Source organism: Macaca fascicularis, chromosome 7, assembly GCF_037993035.2.
Source record: "Macaca fascicularis isolate 582-1 chromosome 7, T2T-MFA8v1.1".
NCBI lineage: Eukaryota > Metazoa > Chordata > Mammalia > Primates > Cercopithecidae > Macaca > Macaca fascicularis.
This window is the reverse complement of record NC_088381.1, coordinates 52569963-52591751: the sequence shown is the minus strand read 5'-3', so window position 1 is coordinate 52591751 and position 21789 is coordinate 52569963. Positions and strand designations below refer to the sequence as shown.

Below are 21789 nucleotides of genomic sequence, written 5' to 3'. Positions count from 1 at the left end.
TTTTATTTTGAGATTTGCCCTGCGGCCCACTATCTCGGACAACATAGGGGAGCCTCAAAAACACAGTTTCTAGCTTCCAACTCGGCTCAAGGTTCAGACAGCAGCTGGGCTTCCGAGTGCCGCCGGTGTGCCAAGAAAAGCTGCCCGGGACCGGGAGGCGCCCTCTGGACGCCGGAACCTTTGGTTTCCTGCTGTGGAGCGGGACTGTAGCGCCAGGGGCCTTCCGGAAAGAGGAGCGAGAGCTCGGCGATGGCGGCTGCGCCGGCCCTGAAGCACTGGCGCACCACAGTGGAACGGGTGGAGAAGTTCGTGTCGCCACTCTACTTTACCGACTGTAACCTCCGCGGCAGGTGTGGCCCTGGTCTCGGTAGCCGGCCGACCGCATCCGTGCGCTTCAGGCTTTCCTTCCGGGGAGAAACCCAAGCTGCAGCCACCCGGGCCGCAGGATGAAGTGCTCGCCGCGGGCAGGGCAGAGGCCGGGGAGGAGGGGGTAGGGAATGGACTGCCGCAGCGCGGCCAGGCAGCCCTCTTGGCGGAGGATCCAGGGAAAGTGCGGCCCCACTGGCCAGCTGGCACCCAGGCGGAAACCGGGCGGCCTCCAGCATGTGCCCACTGGCCCGTCCTACGCAGGCTTTTTGGGGCCACCTGCCCTGTGGCTGCGCTCTCCAGCTTCCTGACGCCAGATAGGCTTCCCTACCAGGAGGCAGTCCAGCGGGACTTCCGCCCAGCACAGGTCGGCTGCAGCTTCGGACCCACGTAGGTAACGCCCAGCGGGTGGGCGGGGCTACGGGTCTAAGGGAAGTCCCAACCCAGCTCCCGGCCACACCTTCGTTGTCCGCTGTCTGCCCTAGGCAACTATGTGGGATCGAGCAGCACCCTCTGCTGGGAACAGCTCCCTGGTCCCTCAGTCTTCAGGGGATGGTTTTCATCCCCACGTAGCCGCCTCTGGACATCCCTTAGGAAGGGCACCCTAGGGATCACGAACCTTTGACGCCTCTGCCTCTTTCCCTCATCTTGCTTCTCACCTTGTGGCTCCTTTCTTGTGGCTCAAAGCTGAGTACCTTGTGACACTGCAGATTCTTGGAGAGTTTCAAGCCCCGCCGACACTTTATCCAAGGAAGGATATCAGGATAGGGCTTCTACCTTTGGGCCTATCACAACAGCTCTCTTGCAGATGGTGGACCTGCTGGTTCCGGGTGGAACTGACCATCCCAGAGGCATGGGTAGGCCAGGAAGTTCACCTTTGCTGGGAAAGTGATGGAGAAGGTCTGGTGTGGCGTGATGGGGAACCTGTCCAGGTGAGGAACCCTGCCCTAGGGCCAGGTATGGCCACATTTCAGCCCTGAAATGACTGCAGCCCTTCTCCTGTGGACTCTAGAGAAGCTACAGCTGAGTTGCTCTGCCTACAGGGTGGTATCAGGATTTCAGGACTAAGGAAGTTGTCACTTGGGCATCTCTGCAATTGGTCCTTAGTTTTTATTCCATGTAATACAAACTTATAGGAAAACATTTCAAACAGTTCTAGATAAAGTAATGGATCTCTCCCTATCACCCATCCCATTCCCCAGCTATAACCACTGTTAAGTGTCTTGTTCATGCTCCACCCTTATCAGGTTTAGTCCTTATACTCCTATCTAGTAGGTCTTTATACCCATTTACAGATTAAGAAACTGAGATGTGTAGAGGTTAGTTCACTCACTCAGGTTCACACAGCTTCCATTTCAAGTTGGATTGACTCTTAATCTGGGGTTAAGACTGTTCTTCCTGGCTACAAGAAGGCAGAGACCTTCCCTCCCTCCCTTCACTGACTCAGCAAATATCCCCTGGTGTCCATTCTGAGCCATACCCTTAAGCACTAGGGTGTGGCAGAGAATGAGGCAAACCTGCCCTTAACTTCATGGAGTTTCTTTTCAGGTATTTATTTGGGGGTACAGAGGCCACCAGAATCCACACTCAGGCTGCCTAACCCCTTTCCAGGGCCCTTCCCATAAGACCATGGCTTTGCCACTGGTAAACAGGGGCTATTTGGTGCTCATGGTGCTGGCTGCCATGGGAATTGGGGCATCTACTGCCAAGGGTCCCTGATTTGCCAATCTTGGCCCTGCTTGGGAGAGAGGACCCAGAGCTGGGGACCAGATGGAGGGACCTGTCTCCCCATGGCTTACACTTTATCTGAACTGTCCAAAGGCCTCAAGCCTTGTCTCTCTCACTCCCCTCCCTACTAGGGTTTAACCAAAGAGGGTAAGAAGACCAGCTATGTCCTGACTGACAGGCTGGGGGAAAGAGACCCCCGAAGGTGAGTCCCTGTGCCCTGGTTGACCAGTGCTGTCAGGGAGGGAGTACCAGTGAGCAAGGAGGAGCTGAGGCCCAGAGTGATCTCAGAAGCACCCCTCTGCTCCGGCACAATCATCCTCACATCTCATTGTTTGCTTTTAAAAGCATGATTTTTTCCTAACCATAAAAATAATGGGCTGGGTGCAGTGACCCACACTACCTGGGAGGCTGAGGTGGGAGGATCACCTGAGCCCAGGAGGCCGAGGCTGCAGTGAGCCATGATCACACCACTGCACTACAGCCTGGGCAACAGAGTGAGACTTTGTCTCAAAAATAATAATGTTTGCCTTGTGGTAAATACAGGAAAGCACAAAGAAAGAAATAACTACTGTTATTCCACTCCCTAGAATAGAGATGAACATTATTAACATCTCAGCATTCATGTTCTTTTTTTTTTTTTTTGAGACAAAGTCTCCCTCTGTCGCCAAGGCTGGAGTGCAGTGGCGCGATCTCAGCTCACTGCAACTTCTACCTCCCAGGTTCAAGTGATTCTCGTGCCTCAGCTTCCTGAGTAGCAGAGGATTACAGGTGTGTGCCACCACGCCCAGCTATTTTTTTGTATTTTTAGTAGAGAAAGGGTTTCACCATGTTGGCCAGGCTGGTCTCAAACTCTTGACCTCAGGTAATCCACCCTTCTCAGCTTCCCAAAGTGCTGAAATTACAGGTGCAAGCTACCGTGCCCAGCCCAGTATTCATGTTCTTGGTGTATCTTTCCAGCATAGTTTTTTTTTTGTTTTTTTTTGGGTTTTGTTTTGTTTTGTTTTTTTGAGATGGAGTTTCACTTTTGTTACCCAGGCTGGAGTGCAATGGCGCAATCTCAGCTCACTGCGACCGCCGCCTCCCAGGTTCAAGCAATTCTTCTGCTTCAGCCTCCCTAGCAGCTGAGATTACAGGTGCCCACCACCATGCCCAGCTAATTTTTTGTATTTTTAGTAGAGATGGGGTTTCACTCTGTTGGCCAGGCTGGTCTCAAACTCCTGACCTCAGGCTATCCACCCACTTCAGCCTCCCAAAGTGCTGGGATTACAGGCATGAGCCACTGTGCCCGACTCATCCTGGTGTGGTTTTCACTAGTTGAGATTGTATCCTGACTTCTTACATTCCATGTTATAACCTGGACATTTTATGACACCATTAAAAACACTTCTTAGACGTTATTATTGTATTTTATATTGATTGAACACTGTTTCAGATGCTTCCAGACACTGGGAGTATGGTGGTGAATAAAATAGTCCTTGCCAACAAAGGGAGACAGGTCTACTCATATAATTACAAAGCTGAAGGCTCTGGAAGAAAATCCTGGGTAGTCCACTGAGGAATTTGCTCTAGACTTAGTGGGGAAGTGGAGTCAGCAAGGCCTCCCTAAGGAAGTCGTGTTTGTTCTCTGAAGCCTGAGTATGGCATCACCACAGCCCAGCCTGTTCTCCAATGAATGGCCCGCCCATGTAAGCCATGTTGGTTTTAGATCTTGGGTCTAAAAGTTCAAGCCTGGGAGATCCGAACATGCTTTTAATATGCAAAGAGGGTTCCAAGACCAAGGCAGTGCTTTGCAAAGACAACTTTGGAAATATAAGACTAAACAGCAGTGTAATTTACATGATTCCAAACTGCTACTTATTCTCTCTGACAGCAGGACATAGGATCCATCTGGTGTTTGTACCCCAACCCTCCCACATGCGCTCTTGACACACTGTGGGATACTCTGGGTAGTGGATCCTGAAAGCAGACAGGTTGGCCTCAGCTGGATGCCTCCTGGGTGCCCCCTCCTCAAGTCCCCAGAGTGCTGTGCCAGTCCCTTAGCCTGAGGCTGTCTCCCCATGTTTGTAGCCTCACCCTCTATGTGGAAGTAGCCTGCAATGGGCTCCTGGGGGCCGGGAAGGGAAGCATCATTGCAGCCCCTGATCCTGAGAAGATGTTCCAGCTGAGCCGGGCTGAGCTGGCTGTGTTCCACCGAGATGTCCACATGCTCCTGGTGGATCTGGAGCTGCTGCTGGGCATAGCCAAGGTATTTGACACCCCCTGTACCCCCTGCTACCCTCTAGAGCCCTGCTCCAAGAAGGTTGTTCTTTGGGTCAGATAAATGGGACTCTGGGAATCCAGAGTAGGAAGAGGGTTTCCACCTGCTTGAGGGTTGAGAGAATTTTCCTATGTGAAGGGGAGGAGGGAGATGGTGCTGAGCAGGGGGACCAGCAGGGAAAAAGGGTTGGAGGTCAGGGGAGCTCTGCTGAGAGCGCTGAGGAGATCAGTGGGGCCTAGGTCTGGAAGCCATACTTGAAAAGGGGATTAAGGGGCAGAACCCTGCTGCAGGGCCTCGGGAAGGACAACCAGCGCAGCTTTCAGGCCCTGTACACAGCCAACCAGATGGTGAACGTCTGTGACCCTGCCCAGCCCGAGACCTTCCCAGTGGCCCAGGCCCTGGCCTCCAGGTTCTTTGGCCAACGTGGAGGTGAAAGCCAACACACCATTCATGCCACAGGGCACTGCCACATTGATACAGGTAGGACAGCAGCTGGTTGGGCTGGCTGGGGAGGCAGGAGTGCCCTTGAAGACCTGGATGTGTCCTAGAAGCACTGTGTGATGCTCAGCAAGTTCCTGCCCCTCTTGGACCTGAGTTTTCCCCATCTGTAAAATGGGACCAGGGGGCTGGACTGTGGACTCTGCTTGCTTTGGATTCACTTATTCTTTTTTTTTTTTTTTTGAGATGGAGTCTTAGTCTTGTCACCTAGGGTGAAGTGCAATGGTGTGATCTCGGCTCCCTGCAACCTCTGCCTCCTGGGTTCAAGTGATTCTCCTGCCTCAGCCTCCTGAGTAGCTGGGATTACAGGCACCCACCACAACGCCTGGCTAATTTTTGTATTTTTAGTAGAGACGAGGTTTCACCACATTGGTCAGACTGGTCTCGAACTTCTGACCTTGGGTGATCCGCCTGCCTTGGCCTCCCAAAGTGCTGGGATTATAGACATGAGCCACTGTGCCCAGCCTCATTTATTCTTTCAACAAAATATGATGCCTCGTGGGGCCCATGCTAGATATTGAGGGTAGGATTATAGAGAAGGATTCAGCAGGCAGAGTTGGTGTCACAATGGTGGGGAGTCTGGGGCACTGGAGAGCACAGAAGAGGTACTTACTCCACCTGGGCTGGGGGATTCCAGAGAGGCTTCCTCAAGTTTGCAGTGTCTTGAGTTTTATGGGAAATCCACGTTTTTAACAAGCTCCTGAAGGTATTGATTCTGATGCAGCTGGAGTTTTGGGATCACAGAACAAGGGCTTTCTCTGCTGTGCCAAGATGTAGGGTAAGGTGTGAGAGGTTCTAAACTGGTAAGGAAGGAACTGCGGCCTGGGGGTCAGGAGAGGCTGTAGCACCTCTGGCAGGACAGCCGGCTCCATCCTGGGAGCCATGTCCCTGTTCCCAGGTATCCGTCAAGTGTGTGCAGTGGCAGGGTAGTCCCTGCTGCCTCTCGGAGGATCCTCTAGGGGATGTCTAATTCCCCAAGAGGACTGAAGCTATTCTGGGACCTGGAGCCTCCATTTCCTGACCTGTATAATTGGACTTATAGCACTGCCACCTCTTTTCCCCAGCCCCCCCTCCCACCTTGCTGGAGTGAAGTGAAGTGACCGCTCAGGAGAGACACCTCAGGGCTTTCCAGGGTGAAGGGCCTGGGATGGGAGGGAGGCTAGGTGACCCTCTGGAACCCCAGCGCGGGCCTGGTCAGCCTTGCCGCTCCCTCCATCCTCCACCCCACTCCCTGTTTAGCCTGGCTTTGGCCCTTCAAAGAGACCATGAGGAAATGTGCCCGGAGCTGGGTGACCGCCCTGCAGCTCATGGAGCGAAACCCTGAGTTCATCTTTGCCTGCTCCCAGGTCAGAGGGACAGCTGTGAGGGGGAAGGGAAGCACGTGGCCCTCCCTGGAGCTCCACAGGCCCTGAAGGTTTCCTGGGCCTGGGGGCAGGGCTGCTCCTCACCCTTAGCCACCCACTGAGTCCCATATGCTCTGTCCTGGGTGGGGCCCTCATCACTCTGGGCCCAGCTCCCCTCAACCTGCCCACAGGCGCAGCAGCTGGAGTGGGTGAAGAACCGCTACCCTGGCCTGCACTCCCGCCTCCAGGAGTTTGCGCGCCGTGGGCAGTTTGTGCCTGTGGGGGGCACCTGGGTGGAGATGGTAAGTGCACTGAGCACCCCTCAGCCTTGAACCGTATGACAACGGCCTTCCTTCAGGTAGCCCCAGCCCTCCTGGCTTTGCTGGTGACTTTCCGCAGGCCACTCATCCCCTGTGTGGCAGGGCTGGCTCATTAGTGCCTGGGATCTCAGGGCCTGGAACTTGAAGGGGGAGGAGAGCCTACAGCACTGTGACAAGTTGCATGGCCTAGTCCTAGGCACCCCTTCAGGCAGATGGACAGTCAGGCCTGAAGGACAGGGGCCCTTACTGAGTTCCGGCTGTAACTCCCATGTTGGAGCAGCCCTGGCTTCTCCTGCAGGGAGTGGGTTGGCCTGAGTTCCTGCCTGCTCCCCATCTAGCACTGACCTGGGCTGCCTCCCACTTCTTTCACTGCCAGGATGGGAACCTGCCCAGTGGAGAGGCCATGGTGAGGCAGTTTTTGCAGGGCCAGAACTTCTTTCTGCAGGAGTTTGGGAAGATGTGCTCCGAGGTAGGCTGAGAGCTGCTGCATCAGGCTGTGGGCAAGTGGGGCTGGCGCTCGACTTGGAGTGCTAAGGGGCTGAGGCTGGGGTGAGTCCACCTGGAGCTCTGGTTCCTGCACTCCAGGATCCTCTTTCCCAGCAGTTCTGGCTGCCGGACACCTTTGGCTACTCAGCACAGCTTCCCCAGATCATGCACGGCTGTGGCATCAGGCGCTTTCTCACCCAGAAATTGAGCTGGAATTTGGTGAATTCCTTCCCAGTAAGCAGGGACCCAGGGGGGTCAAGGTCAGAGTGGGTCAAAGTCCCACCTGGCCCATTTGCCTCTTCCCCCTTATTGAGGGGTCCTAGACAGACCACCAAACCCTCACTCTGCTTCTGCCAGGGTCACATAGCAGGCAGGGGCAGGACCAAGTCTGGAAGGCCTGGCGCTGCCTCAGCCCTGACTCTGGCCTCTCTGCCCTGCCTCTGTTTCTCTGCTGGTAGCACCATACTTTTTTCTGGGAGGGGCTGGATGGCTCCCGCGTACTGGTCCACTTCCCACCTGGCGACTCCTATGGGATGCAGGGCAGCGTGGAGGAGGTGAGGGGTCACCTAGGGTGGTGGGGTAGGGGCAGGCTGGAGAGGGCTGGCTTCTCCCAGGCTGATCCATGCTGGCCTGCCCTCACCTGTCTAGGTGCTGAAGACTGTGGCCAACAACCGGGACAAGGGGCGGGCCAACCACAGTGCCTTCCTCTTTGGCTTTGGGGATGGGGGTGGTGGTCCCACCCAGACCATGCTGGACCGCCTGAAGCGCCTGAGCAATACGGATGGGCTGCCCAGGTCAGGCCGGGCCTTGGCTCTCCTTTAGCCCCAACCTGGGCCCTTGCCATGAGCCCTGCCTTCCCTCAGACACTGGACCCAACCCCTCATCTGGACCTTGTCCTGTCCCAATCCTAGACCACGGGTTCCTCCAAACTTCCACCCTGGGGATGGGTGGGGGAAAAGCTGAAGGTGGTAAGGGCCCCAGCCCACCAGAGAGAGAGGCTCTCCTAGGGCGTCCGGGGCTGGCAATGTGTGGACGGGGAGCTTTCTGGAGTGGCTCCTTTCTGTAGGGGCTGGATCCTTTGCTCTGGTGTGGAAGAAGGGTGAGCCATGTGGTCTCCAAGGCTGGGAGACCCAGACTTGTGGTCTCCTCAGGGTGCAGCTATCTTCTCCAAGGCAGCTCTTCTCGGCACTGGAGAGTGACTCGGGGCAGCTGTGCACATGGGTTGGGGAGCTCTTCTTGGAGCTGCACAATGGCACATACACCACCCATGCCCAGGTCAGGGGCAGGTTGCAGGGCCGTGCAGGGAGGGTGTGCCCTTGATCTGCAGAGGGTCAGAGAAGGCAGCAGGGGAGAGAGCCCAGGCCAGATCTAGGGGAAGAGAAGTTTGGAGGAGAGTTCAAGACCTGGGTTGGTCAAGAAGGCTTGAAGGAGGCAGTGTCCCTGAAGAAAGGGGTTGGGGCTGCGGGGAGAAGAGGGAAGGCATTTAAGGCAGGTCACTTCCAGAGGCCTTCTCCACGAGGCCCTTGGGGGGTCCTCAGGGATTCTGAGCAAGGGAGGGCTTTGGAAGGTGTCCTGGGACACCTAAGCAGGCTCCAGACTGATCTTCCCATCCCGGGCTCAGATCAAGAAGGGGAACCGAGAATGTGAGCGAATCCTGCACGATGTGGAGCTGCTCAGTAGCCTGGCCCTGGCCCGCAGTGCCCAGTTCCTATACCCAGCAGCCCAGCTGCAGCACCTCTGGAGGTCAGCCTGGTTCTGTCCCTGCCACCCACCTGACTGCTCACTGCAGATACCTCTGTGGCTGCCCCTCCCAGTCTTCCCATCCCTGCCCTTGGCCCGTGCAGGCTCCTGCTTCTGAACCAGTTCCATGATGTGGTGACTGGAAGCTGCATCCAGATAGTTGCAGAGGAAGCCATGTGCCACTACGAAGGTTAGGCTCACAATAGTCCTTCCCGCTCTCTCCAATGCCAGGGCTGAGCCCGGACTGTCTCCTGTGGGATACCCATGGGCTCATTCCAGACCTGTTGCCCACCTATGACCAGCCAGTCTCTCCTCAGACATCCGTTCCCATGGCAATACACTGCTCAGCACCGCAGCCGCAGCCCTGTGTGCTGGGGAGCCAGGTCCCGAGGGCCTCCTCATCGTCAACACGCTGCCCTGGAAGCGGACCGAAGTGATGGCCCTGCCCAAGCCGGGTGGGGCCCACAGCCTAGGTACAAGCTGAGGGGAAGGGTTGCTATTGCAGCAGGAAGGATGGAGGCCAGACAGATCAGGCCTGGGATACCCCTAGGGATCTGGGTGCCCCTGACTGGAGAGTAGTAGCTCATCTTCCACCACCCCACCCCCACCTACGCAAGCTTCCTGAAAGGTCAGGAAGGCTGCACTGATGCCCAGGCCTCACCCCCAGCCCTGGTGACGGTGCCCAGCATGGGCTATGCTCCTGTTCCTCCCCCCACCTCACTGCAGCCCCTGCTGCCCCAGCAGCCTGTGTTCGTACTGCAAGAGGTGAGTCCTGCATGTCCTAGGGGGCAGGAGCTGTGCTGGGATGCTTTCTGACAATTGAGCTCCCCTGCCTGGAGCAAGTAGTGAGGCGGGGCTGGGGTTGGGGTGGGAGGACTTTTGGTGTGGGAAGCCCCTACAGACTCAGCCTCAAGGCCTCCTCCCACAAAGACTGATGGCTCCGTGACTCTGGACAATGGCATCATCCGAGTGAAGCTGGACCCGACTGGCCGCCTGACATCCTTGGTCCTGGTGGCCTCTGGCAGGTGCCAACTCCTTACTGCCCTTTCCCAGTGCCTGGCAAGGAGACCCCAGCCCGTTTCCTCTGTCCCCTGGCCGCAACACTGCCCACAGCAGCCCACCAGTGGCTGTGGGCTGGAACCCACACATGGAGCAGGGCAGGCTGGGCAATAGTCGCCTGTCCCCTGGGTCTACTCACTCCACCCTACCCCACCAAGAGCAGCTGGAGGGAGCAAGGTCAGATGGTTGTACAGCATCAATCCCATGTCCTTCCAGGGAGGCCATTGCTGAGGGTGCCGTGGGGAACCAGTTTGTGCTGTTTGATGATGTCCCCTTGTACTGGGATGCATGGGACGTCATGGACTACCACCTGGAGACACGGTATGGGCTGGGCAGCATGTGGGGATGGTGGAGGTGGCAGGAACACAGGCTGCTCTGGCTCAGTATGTCCACCCCTGTCCCATAGGAAGCCTGTGCTGGGCCAGGCAGGGACCCTGGCAGTGGGCACCGAGGGTGGCCTGCGGGGCAGCGCCTGGTTCTTGCTGCAGATTAGCCCCAACAGTCGACTTAGCCAGGAGGTCGTGCTGGATGTTGGCTGCCCCTATGTCCGCTTCCACACCGAGGTAGTGGTGGGGGGGGGACAGGGTGGCTGTTTTCCCCAAGTGTGCTTGGTAAGGAGGGGCCAGCCCCAGGCCTGGGTGTGTCTCTTCCTTCCCTGACTTCCACCCTCCATCCTGCTCCCAGGTACACTGGCATGAGGCCCACAAGTTCCTGAAGGTGGAGTTCCCTGCTCGCGTGCGGAGTTCCCAGGCTACCTATGAGATCCAGTTTGGGCACCTGCAGCGACCTACCCACTACAATACTTCTTGGGACTGGGCTCGATTTGAGGTCTGACATGGCAGGGTGCGAGTGGCCTTGGATTCCTCCCTGGCTGGGGAGACTGCTTGTGTGGTACGGGCTGGGGAGGAAGAGGATAATCAACATTTGCTGCTTCCTAAGGTGCGTGCCAGGCATTGCACTAAATGCTTTACATTGGCCGGGCACGGTGGCTCATGTCTGTAATCCCAGCACTTTGGGAGGCCGAGGCAGGTGGATTGCCTGAGTTCAGGAGTTCAAGACCAGCCTGGCCAACATGGTGAAACCCCGTCTCTACTAAAAATACAAAAATTGGCTGGGCGCAGTGGCTCAGGCCTGTAATCTCAGCACTTGGGAAGGCCGAGGCGGGCGGATCACGAGGTCAAGAGATCGAGACCATCCTGGACAACATGGTGAAGGCCTGTCTCTACTAAAAATAAAAAAAAATTAGCTGGGTGTGGTGGCGCACGCCTGTAGTCCCAGCTACTTGGGAGGCTGAGGCAGGAGAATCGCTTGAACCCTTTAGGTGGAGGTTGCAGTGAGCTGAGATTATGCCACTGCACTGCAGCCTGGCGACAGAGTGAGACTCCATCTCAAAAAAAAAAATTAACCGGGTGTGGTGGTACATGCCCTGTTATCCCAGCTACTTGGGAGGCTGAGGCAGGAGAATCACTTGAACCCGGGAGGCGGAGGTTGCAGTGAGCCCAGATCATGCCACTGCACTCCAGCCTGGGTGACAGACTGAGATCCTGTGTGAAAAAAACAAAAAAAGTTTTGCATTTAATTTGATACTCATGATCATTCGGTGGGGTAAGTACTATTATTTATTCATTCCATTTCACAGATAGGAAACTGAGGCTTAGGCAGGTTGGGTGGCATGCCCAGAGCCCCGTGCAGTGGGAGCTGGAGTTCAGTTGTGTGGTTCTAGAGCTTGTGCTCAGCCTAGTGACAGGAGCTCTGGAGTCTACAAGCACAGAGAGGGGCACAGGGCCACCAAGTGGGTCTTGGATCTGCTCTCCAGGTGTGGGCCCACCGCTGGATGGATCTGTCAGAACACGGCTTTGGACTGGCCCTGCTCAATGACTGCAAGTATGGCGCATCAGTGCAAGGCAGCGTCCTCAGCCTCTCGCTGTAAGTGGGGTACCCACCAGGCCTGGGAGCTGGCATGGGGACATGGGTCTTCCCGGCCACAACTCCACCAGCTTCAGCCTGGCCCCTACTCGCTCTCCTTACCCCAGCTTGCGGGCGCCTAAAGCCCCGGACGCTACTGCTGACATGGGGCGCCACGAGTTCACCTATGCGCTGATGCCCCACAAGGGTGAGTGCTGGGGACGGTGGGGCCTTCCTGCATCCCTAGACACCTCTCTGCCCTTCTGTGAGCCCAAACCCCAGCAGCCTGGCTCCCTGTTCCTTCTAGGGACATGGGAGGGTAGCCCCCACTCTCCACCAGCATTGTTTCCTGGTCATTCCCCAGGCTCTTTCCAGGATGCTGGTGTTATCCAAGCTGCCTACAGCCTAAACTTCCCCCTATTGGCTCTGCCAGCCCCCAGCCCAGCGCCCGCCACCTCCTGGAGTGCCTTTTCCCTGTCTTCACCCGCGGTCGTACTGGAGACTGTCAAGCAGGCAAGGGGTGGGATGTGCTGGGGGCGGGGTCCTGGACTGGGCCCGCCCTCGGCCCCCGCTCACCAGCCCTGTCCCTCTGCAGGCGGAGAGCAGCCCCCAGCGCCGCTCGCTGGTCCTGAGGCTGTATGAAGCCCACGGCAGCCACGTGGACTGCTGGCTGCACTTGTCGCTGCCGGTTCAGGAGGCCATCCTGTGAGTGGCAGTGCGGGATGGGAGTGGGGGTAGAGTCTCGCCCTCGCAGAGCCCTCATGGCCCCTCCTGTTCTCCAGCTGCGACCTCTTGGAGCGACCAGACCCTGCTGGCCACTTGCCCCTTCGGGACAGCCGCCTGAAGCTCACCTTTTCTCCCTTCCAAGTGCTGTCCCTGTTGCTCGTGCTTCAGCCTCCACCACACTGAGTCCCTGGGGCTGGGGTTTTGTTTGTGGAAGGTTCTGGGGACTCCTAATTTCTGTTTCCCCAGCCTAAAGCAGGGATCAGTCTCTTCTTGTGGAATAAATCCTTGGATCAGGAACCCTGCTGGTAGCCACTGCTCACTCCCCTTAGGGCCCATCCTCAGGCTCGGGGTCGGGGTGGGAGGTCTGGGGTGGGATGGTTTCCCAGGTATTTGGTGGGTAGGGGCAAGATCCTAAAGTACCTGTGTGTGCAGGGTCTGGGTTGCAGCCCCCACAAGAGATTGGTGACCTTGAGTGACCAAAAGCCAATGAAGAGACCATGAGTTGAGAAGCTCCCCTCTGTGCCAGCAGGCAAAGGGCCTGGGCCTGGGGCTGGGGAGGGGCCGAAGGGTGGGTTTTGCCTGGCTCCTGCCAGGATGGGGAACAGCCCTGGACCCTGGAGAATCTGAACTGGAGGAGCTATGGCTCCTGGGCGGCCTGGGGCCAGGGTCTTTGTACCACCTCTGAGGGGCTGTCCCTGCAGAGGCAAACTGTCCTCTGATAGAGCCAGAGACTTGAGGACTGGTATGGGGGCTCAGTTTTGCCTTGTGAGGAGCTGGGCCTCCTGTCCCCAGGACTGGGCAGCAGGCCCTTCCTAGCTGGCCATGTCAGACCAAGAGGTGCCAAGAAGTTCAAATTTATCAGTTTATTAAAAATGCAGCATTTTTCACATGAGCTTTAAAGATGTGGAAGGTGGGGTACAATTAAAAACATGAGAGTTGTGCAGGGAACAGCCATAGGGCCTGTTTGCACCTTCAGATATTGCCTGCTCCCAAGAATTCAGACCCCAAGATTCAGGGCAAGACAAGAAAGGGTGAGTGCAGCAAGGAGACCCTCCTGCTAAGAGGCTGAGGTCCCCTCCGGGTCCAAGGATGGGGTGTCAGCCTTGACCTTCCGGGGTCTGCGGTGGCCTGGGGGAAGAACAGGCAAGATGGTGAGCTCAGACTCCCAGGGGCTGCCGTGGCAGCCTCTCCCCTACCTTTGTTCACGCGCTCCTAGGCCACCATCCCATCCTCTCCTGTAGAGCCCGTTGCTGGGAGTGATGAGGAAAGCCCACCGGAAGCCGCCTGTCGCCCCTTTCTCCTCCCCTTCTTGGGCACTGTGGGAACTTCTGGGTCCTGCTGGAGGCTGGGCCCCTCAGGCCGCTGAGTTGCAGTCCTCTCAGGAAGGTCTCTCTTTGCCCTTCGTGTCCTGGAAAGGGCCTTGCTTGGAGGCGAAGGGTCCTGGATGGAGGAGACACGGGTCCCTGAGGGGCTCAGAGAGCAGTTTAGAGGTTGGTTAGGGCCCACTATTCCCCCCGCCCTCTTAGGGTAAGGCAGCTGCCTAGGAGGGGCAGCCAGGGCTGGAGAGTGCAGGGGAAGAGGAGGCGGGAGCAGGCAGCGATACCTCCACTCTGTCCTCAGGACTCGGCTGTGTGGCCTTGGATTTCTTTTTGCGGGATTTGCGCCCTGCAGGACACTGCTGTTGGAGTTGGAGGGTCCTATCCTGCCCAGGGGTGACTCCCAGGGTTGCAGGGGGATAGAGTGGAGAAGGGTGCTGTAGCCCTTGCAGGTGTGAAGTCCTTTCTGCTCTCAGCCTATTACATTAGGAGTAGCTTACCTTTGGGTGCCAAGGGTCCAGGATCCCCCTAAAATGGGATGGGGATAATTCAGGAATCAGCCTGGGTTGGCACAGGGGCAGTATTCCTTGGAGAGGTGGGACTCACACACACCCATCCAGATCAATGTAGCTTCTCCCCCAGGAAGCCTCTAAGACCTCCCCCATGTCAGAGTCCACATCAGCAAAGCTGCCCTGCCCTTGGGCTACTTCCACTAGCTGCGACCCTGGGACGCAAGGGAGGGGAGGGATGTGACCCTCAGGAACAGTGTGATCCTTGGAGGGTCTAGACAGGCCCTGAGTATCTCCACCCCAATTCTTGTGAGCCCACATTTCCACGCATCAGCTTCCTGGGGTCTCTGTTTGCCTGTGTGAACAGTAGGGCCCAACCTGGAACCAGATGGTACGGCCATGCCGGTCCTGCAGGGAGCTCATGCCTGGCATGCCATAGCAGCGCAGCCAGGCTCGAAAGGCGGCAAAGTCCTCCTCCCCACTCTCTGACCCGTAGCCTTTGCCCCCTGTGGGACAGAGGAACAGGCAGAGATCAGAGGGCAGGCTCAGGTTGGGAGGAGTGGAGAGCCTGGTTAGACCTGGCCCAGACCTCAGCTACACAAGCTGATGGACTGAGTCAGGGGCCACACTCTCCCTCCTCTGGTGATGTGACCTCATCTGGTTTCTTCCCACTCGGCCATGGGTTTCCCATCCTGGAGTGGGATTAAGAATCCTTGTCCTGGCCCTGTGCAGTGGCCCACACCTGTAATCCCAACACTTTGGGAAGCTTAGGTGGGAGGAGCCCTAGGGGCCAGGAGTTCAATACCAGCCTGGGCAACATAGGGAGATCCTGTCTCTACAAAAAAAAAATTTAACAATTAGCCTGGTGTCGTGGTGTGAGCCTGTAGTCCTAGCTACATAGAGGCAGAGGTGGGAGGATCACTTGAGCCCAGTTTGAGGCTAGTCTAGGCAACATGGCAAGATCCCATCTCTACCAAAAGTAATACATATACACGTGTGTGTGTGTGTGTGTGTGTGTGTGTGTGTGTGTGTGTGTGAATATATGAAAGAATCCCTGTCCTGCCTGTCTCATGGGCAGCTTGGAGGAAACACTATGTTTTGTTTTGTTTTGTTTGAGATGGAGTTTTGCTCTTGTTGCCCAGGCTAGAGTGCAATGGTGTGATCTTGGCTCACTGCAACCTCCACCTCCTAGGTTTAAGCGATTTTCCTGCCTCATCCTCCCAAGTAACTGAGATTACAGGTGCCCACCACCATACCTGGCTAATCATTTGCATTTTTAGTAGAGATGGGATTTCACCATGTTGGCCAGGATAGTCTCGAACTCCTGACCTCAGGTGACCCACCCCACTCGGCCTCCCAAAGTGCTGGGATTACAGGCAGCCACTGCGTCCGGCCTGGAAACACTATTGACAAGTCAGGAGGCCTAGTCCATTGAATAACTAGGGCTACAAACTTCCAAATGAGTGAATCAGGCCCAGAGAGGGACAAGTGCCCCAGGGTTACACAATCATTTGCTGAAGCAGAGGTCACCGCCATCTTTGGCCTCACCCAACTGGACCACTTCCTTGGGCACTGAGTGGCATAGCTCCAGGAGGTCTGGATTCTGCAGCTTGGCCTTGATCTTCTGGCTGAGGGTCAGCTTCAGGCTCTGAGGAAGGGGCAGGGGCAGGGGCAGGGGCAGGACCTGTCTGTCAGTGGAGCAATGTAAAGGCAGCTGACCTTCCCTGTGAGCTTGGCCAGACCTTGGGTGGTTCATCGCCTCCCCACCCCCGTTGTTGAGCTAAGCTGGGGACACCTGACCCCACCCATCTCCTTGCCAGCCCACATGGACACCAGTGTGCCAGCACATGTGCTCCATCCCTCTCTGGGCTCACCGGCCTGCGCTGCTGCAGGGCCTCCAGGACCGAGCGGGCCTTCTCAAAGGGAGGGATCTTCAGCCTGTAGTGGGGGGAGGGGAAGCCATGCTAGGCAGTGGGGAATGTGGGCATACCTGGCCCACCCCAGTCCCCATGCCCATGCCTGCTTGCTGACCGGTACAGGATCTCTGCCCGCAGATAGTTGCCAATGCCATTGAAGAACCTCTGGTCCAGGAGGGCCTCGCAGATGGGCCGGTCAAAGGCCTTGTCCGCTAGATTTCGTAGCACATTCTCCCTGGAGGGACACAGTCTGGGTGCCTAAGACCCATTCCCACTCTCCATGGGATGGGGAGAGGGGCTCAGAGAACCTATTTCTGGGTGCAAGGGGAAGGAAACTGGGAGTTCCAGTTTCTCTTCTCCCTGCCCCAGTTTTCCTGTCTGTTAAATGGGAACATCATGGGATTTAAATTCATTGTGATAGGACGGCCAGGCACGGTGGATCACGCCTGTAATCTCAGCACTTTGGGAGGCTGTGGCAGGCAGATCACTTGAGGTCAGGAGGTCGAGACCAGCCTGGCCAACATAGTGAAACCCTGTCTCTACTAAAAATACAAAGTTAGCTAGGCATGATGGTGGGTGCCTGTAATCCCAGTTACTTGGGAGGCTGAAGCAGGAGAATCTCTGGAACCAGGGAGGTAGAGGTTGCAGTGAGCTGAGATCATGCCACTGCACTCCAGCCTGGGCCACAGAGCGAGACTCCATCTCAAAAAATAAAAACAAAATTAAAAATAAATTCATTGTGAAAGGTGAAAAATACTGATCTAAAGTAACGTGAGGCTGGTGTGGTGGCTCACACCTATAATCCCAGCAGTCTGGGAAGCTGAAGCAGGAGGATTGCTTCAGCCCAGGAGACCAGCCCGGGCAACAAGGAAGACTCCGTCTCTACCAAAAATTTTAAAAGTAGCCAGGGACTTAGTAGTGGTGTGCTCGTGTGGTTCCAGCTACTCAGGCGGTTGAGGTAGAATCACCTCAGCCCTGGAGCTGCAATGAGCTGTGATGGCACCACTGCACTCCAGCCTGGGCAACAAAGTGAGACCCTTGTCTCAAAAAAAAAGCAACATGAGGTTGTATATGAGGTTGTGAGTTTATCACCTCAGACTCCTCAGGACATGAGAACAGTGTGGCCACAGGACCTCAAGTGCGTTTGTAGTCTGGAGCTCCCTGTATAGCATTTGTGGTGGGTTAGAGACTATATGTGGGTTTGCCATTGTTAGGGTCCATTCTTCTCAAGATCCTGGATATTGTCTGGTTCTGTGCAGCAGATATGTGGGGTACCAGTGAGGGCCCTAGCAGCCCCCACCCCACCTCCAAGGGTCATGGGTGTCTCCTCCCCACAGTAAAGAGGATGCGCATCTTGTTTCTTTGCGGAAAAGGGTCGTGGCAAGACTGACTAGTGGGTGTGATGAGTGGACCAGAAGACAGAGTTCTGGGGTGAAGGTACAAGGGTAGCCTGGGAGGTGCCCTGATCCCTGTGGGAATCCAATCGCCACACGCCCCAGCTGGAGGACTAAGAAAACAGCCCAAATGCTCGCGGTTTGAGAGAAACTTCAGAGCCAGCTGGCAGAGTTAACTTGTGGCGTGACTCCCCAGGAAGGCTGAGGTTGGAGGAATCCAGAACCAAAGACAGATGTTCCCCTGGGGATGTGCTTGGGGTTCACACATGGGAAGGCCAGGAGTCAATGGCCTTCTAAGGCACCAGAGACATCCCCGACCCATCCCACAGGCATCCAAGTCCCCTAAGGGCCAACGGACACCCAGGGTCCCCCAGAAGGGGAGAACTTGCCAAGCCCACTCCAGGCCTCTGCATTTGTGACTCTTGTCAGTTCCAATGCCTTCCTCTGGCTGGCTCCTTCTCATCAGTCAGGCCTCAGCTCAAACCTCCCTAGAGTGGCCATTGCTAATGCACCCCCACCCTCGGCCAAGTCATCCTCTACCTCCTTCACCTGTTGGGTTTTCCTCAGGCATGGGTCCATTTCTCATTCCCCTACCCTATGTGAACATCAGTTCTGTGGGAGCAGGGGCCACATTCATCTTGTTCACTGCTGTACCCCGAGCCCCTAGAACAAGGCCTGGCACGAAGCAGAGACTCATACACGTTTCTTCTTCAGAGGAAAGGAAGTGGCCAACACTGTACCATCTGAGGTGACCTGCATCACATCCCAGGTGGGGCTGTTATACCCTCCTGCAGGCAGGGAAGCGGCACAGAGGAGACCACAGGACACAGAGTAGTGGGCAGGCCGGATGTGGGAGACCACAAAGCCCAAGACGGAAGCCATGTCATGAGGTAGTCCCCTCCCCATCCCCTTGAAACAATTCCGCTCAGCCTCACTTACCATGTTAAAGCCCCTCTACTTTCTCAGCCTCCTGGGAGCCCTGAGAGGTGGTGTGGGATTGTGAGTGGGAGCCCCAGCTTCTCTGACACTAACTGGCCACATGTCCTCAGGGCAGTGCCTACCCATCCTCCTCTTGACTCTCCTCTCTCCTCCCCCATCAGTTATTATTATCATTATTTTTTGAGACACAGTCATGCTCTGTTGCCCAGGTTGCAGCGGAGTGGTGCTATCTCGGCTCACTGCAACCCTGCCTCCCCAGCTCAAGCGATTTTATTGCCTCAGCCTGTAGCTGGGGTTACAGGCATGTGCCACCATGCCCGGCTAATTTTTGTATTTTCAGTAGAGACAGGGTTTCACCATGTTGGCCAGGCTGGTCTCGACCTGACCTTAAGTGATCTACCTGCCTCGGCCTCCCAAAATGCTGGGATTACAGACGTGAGCTACAACACCCGGCCTCCAATTAGTTTTGAGTTTCCATGTCCATTGGCTCAGGGAGCTGACCCAGGACAGGGACACTGTCTTGATCTGCAGATGAGGGGACTGAGGCCCAGAAGGAGCAGGGACTTGCCCTTTGTTGACCAAGAAGGCACTAACAGAGTGTTAGTGTTACAGAGTGTTGACCAAGAAGGCACTAACAGGTTCATCACACCTGGTGCTGGCCCTACCTGAACTGCTCATACTCCTGCAAGACACAGGGCCCGCGGCCTGGCTGCCACTTGCCCCCAAGGTCCCAGTGGCCAAACCGGCGGACGTCCACGAAACACAGGGCGAGCTGGGGGCCAGGCGGGGCCGTATAAAAGCGCAGGTGGGCATGGCGTGGCAGCTCCTCGCGGGGCACCAGCTGAAAAGAGCCGGACATGCCAAAGCGAAAGACCAGGGCCAGGGGCTCCTGTGGGGGCTGGGCCCCAGGCAGAGGGCTCAGTATCAGGCGCAGCTCCTTGCCGCGGGCTGAAGCTGAGATGCGGTAAGCACTGCTCTCAAAGGGCACCTCGGGGTTGCGGCTGACAGAGGACTTCTCCACGCAGCCGCCAAACACCAGCGCCCCGCAGGCCTCGTTCACAAACTGGCTGGCCAAGTGCAGCTCAGGGCCCTCAGGCATCCTGAGGGGGGCGGCGGAGTCCTGTTGGGGAGGAAGGTAGCAGGTGGAGCCCGGTGTGGACTTTGTGAGGTAGGGGCTGTCAGCCCCATTTTTAGAGGAGAACTCGGAGGGTCAGAGGGGCATGTGGCCAGCTGAGGCTGGCAGGAAAGTGCGGGCCTGGCCACTGCCCTGAATCCCCTACCCGGACAAGTGCCTGGAAAGCCCAGGGCACTGGGAGCTGGGGCTGCAGAGGGGGTAGGACTCTGCCTTGCTGCTAACCGCTTCCTTCCATGGGCTTCCGCCCCGTTTAGAGGAAAGTCCGAACCCTTGCGGGGCCGCAGCTGCAGCCTCACTTCTTCCGGGCTCCCCTCACTCACTGATCTCATCTCCGCCTTGGCCCCTGCTGTCCCTCTGTCCTGGACACTTGAGGGAGACTTCCCGACCCCCCATCTGAGGGGGCACCCCCTCCGCACACGCTGTCTCTTTCTCCGGGCCTTCCCACCATGTGAAAGGGTCTTAGAGTAACGTGGCCGCCCCTCCCTGCGCCCCCCACCCCACCCACTTAGGACGCGCACCACCGAGGGAAAAAGCGCAGCTCGGCCTGGCGCAAGGGAGCAGCGGGATCGGCCGCTAGGCCGCAGCGAGCCCCCGGGCCTGCCTCACGGGCCGGACACCCCCGCGGCCGCCCCCGGGTCAGGGCAGGGGCCAGGACGAGGCGAGGGGTCTGCTGCCGTGCGCTGGAGCCGACCCCATGGCTCCGCAGGAGGACGGGGGGCAGCAGGAAGGGCTCCCCGAGCTCCGGCCCCGGGCCGGGGGGAGGCAAAGGGCCCGCGGCAGCGCCTGGTCCCTGGGGTGGGGGTACCCACTCCTCACCTTCGCCCTCCCCGCTTTGCCACTTGCCTCTGTCCCCGGGCGGTTTGGGATCGGAGGCGAAGGTGTGCCTCAAGTGGAAGGGGGCACTTAGCGACGGCAGACGCCCGTACCTTGCCCCCTCCGCACCTGAGCGCCGCCCCTGGCCTGGCACCCACAGGTTCGTTTTCTGGGAGAACGTGAGGCTCCAAATCCTAGTTTGGGGGAGGAGCGGCGCTCTAGGGCCCGCCCTCCCCATGCCCCCGCTGCAACCCTGTCCTCGGTTAGTCCTGACTCCCCTCCTCCTCAGGGCCCCCCAAAGCCCATCCTCTTCTTAGCCCTATAGCGCACCTCCCGCACCCGGATCCTACACGCCCCCTCCCCGGGAACCCGCACTCCATTCCCTTCCTCGCCACTGCAGCCACTAAAGGGTTACGGCCAGGACGGGCGGCGCCCAGGAGCGCGCTGGGAGCCGCTGGGAGGTGTAGTCCTTCAGGGAGGCGGTAGCGAGTCCTCGGGGTGGGGTCCCCGAGCTGGGGGACGGGGGGCTTCCGGGCTGTGGGGCAGGCTTCGGGGCAGTTACCTGGCTGGGAGGTGGCGGAGGAACCTGACTTCCCACTGCCTGGCGCCGGCGGGATGCGGGCGCAGGTCTCAGGCTCCGGGTCGCCGCTGTCTCTGCGGTTGGGGGAAGTCACCCAGCTAGCCTGGGACAGGGTCGGCACCCCCAGGAGGAAACAGCAGCGACGAGCCAGAGCGGAGTCGCTTGCAGGTGCGCGCAGGGCATGCACAGGTGCGCGGTACGCGCATGCCCTAGGGACTCGGTGGGGACCCTAAGCACCAACGAACAGTCAGACCTAACTCATAAACAAACATCATCACTGCCGGCCGGGTCAGAAGTGCAGCCAAGCAACAACAACAACAAAAAAGGCGGGGAGGCAGACCCATTTCAGATGGTTGTGTTGGAGAGAGTCTCTGAAATCAGAAGGCACCAGCCCGCAAAAAGGAAGAAACCCGACATGTTGGGCGGAAGGAAAAAGTGAAAAAGCCCTGCGGCGAGAAAGAGATTGGTTACTGAGAACTCAAAGAAGTCCTGTGTAGCTGGAGTGTAGCTGCGGGTAGTGATGGGAGGTGAAGATAGAGAAGCAAAGAGGACCCAGGTCAGGTCCAGCTTATCCGGGTGTGGTGGTGGGCGCCTGTAGTCCCAGACACTTGGGAGGCTGAGGCAGGAGAATTGCTTGAACCTGGGAGGCGGAGGTTGCAGTGAGCCGAGATCGTGCCACTGCACTCCAGCCTAGCGCCAGAGCGAGACTCCGTCTCATAAAACAAACAAACAAGGAAAAACACCCAGAAAGACAAATAC

At 57.3% G+C, this 21789-nt stretch overlaps 2 protein-coding genes across 21 annotated transcripts; one reads left to right on the top strand and one right to left on the bottom strand.

Annotated features, from left to right (window-relative positions):
• The first annotated feature begins 225 nt into the window (after window positions 1-225).
• Window positions 226-12725, top strand: MAN2C1 (mannosidase alpha class 2C member 1). Of its 20 annotated transcripts, none has more exons than XR_012415211.1 (26): window positions 226-350; window positions 631-756; window positions 1175-1298; window positions 2226-2296; window positions 4162-4339; window positions 4642-4831; window positions 6089-6195; window positions 6384-6494; window positions 6889-6981; window positions 7116-7232; window positions 7457-7552; window positions 7647-7792; window positions 8150-8273; window positions 8620-8741; window positions 8843-8928; window positions 9056-9211; window positions 9406-9503; window positions 9613-9763; window positions 10014-10118; window positions 10204-10360; window positions 10482-10625; window positions 11614-11723; window positions 11831-11910; window positions 12067-12215; window positions 12298-12407; window positions 12485-12725. XR_012415211.1 is itself a non-coding variant. In XM_005560127.3 (26 exons), the coding sequence occupies exons 1-26, from the start codon at window positions 250-252 to the stop codon at window positions 12609-12611; spliced, it is 3123 nt and encodes a 1040-aa protein (XP_005560184.2). In that variant the 5' UTR covers window positions 226-249; the 3' UTR covers window positions 12612-12725. The 20 variants fall into 20 exon arrangements, 13 of the variants coding, with proteins under 13 accessions (XP_005560184.2, XP_005560183.2, XP_073852511.1 ...); XR_012415214.1 differs by having other exon boundaries at window positions 9356-9503; window positions 9669-9763; XR_012415210.1 differs by having other exon boundaries at window positions 7113-7232.
• A 551-nt stretch (window positions 12726-13276) lies between these two features.
• On the bottom strand, window positions 13277-20855 carry NEIL1 (nei like DNA glycosylase 1). The gene is given in 12 exon segments (XM_005560131.5): window positions 13277-13556; window positions 13703-13868; window positions 14032-14093; window positions 14245-14272; window positions 14632-14759; window positions 15802-15901; window positions 16128-16191; window positions 16285-16404; window positions 19168-19609; window positions 19612-19622; window positions 20454-20613; window positions 20616-20855. Coding segments are annotated over 12 exon segments (1425 nt in total). The 5' UTR covers window positions 20689-20855; the 3' UTR covers window positions 13277-13485.
• Between the last annotated feature and the right edge of the window lie 934 nt (window positions 20856-21789).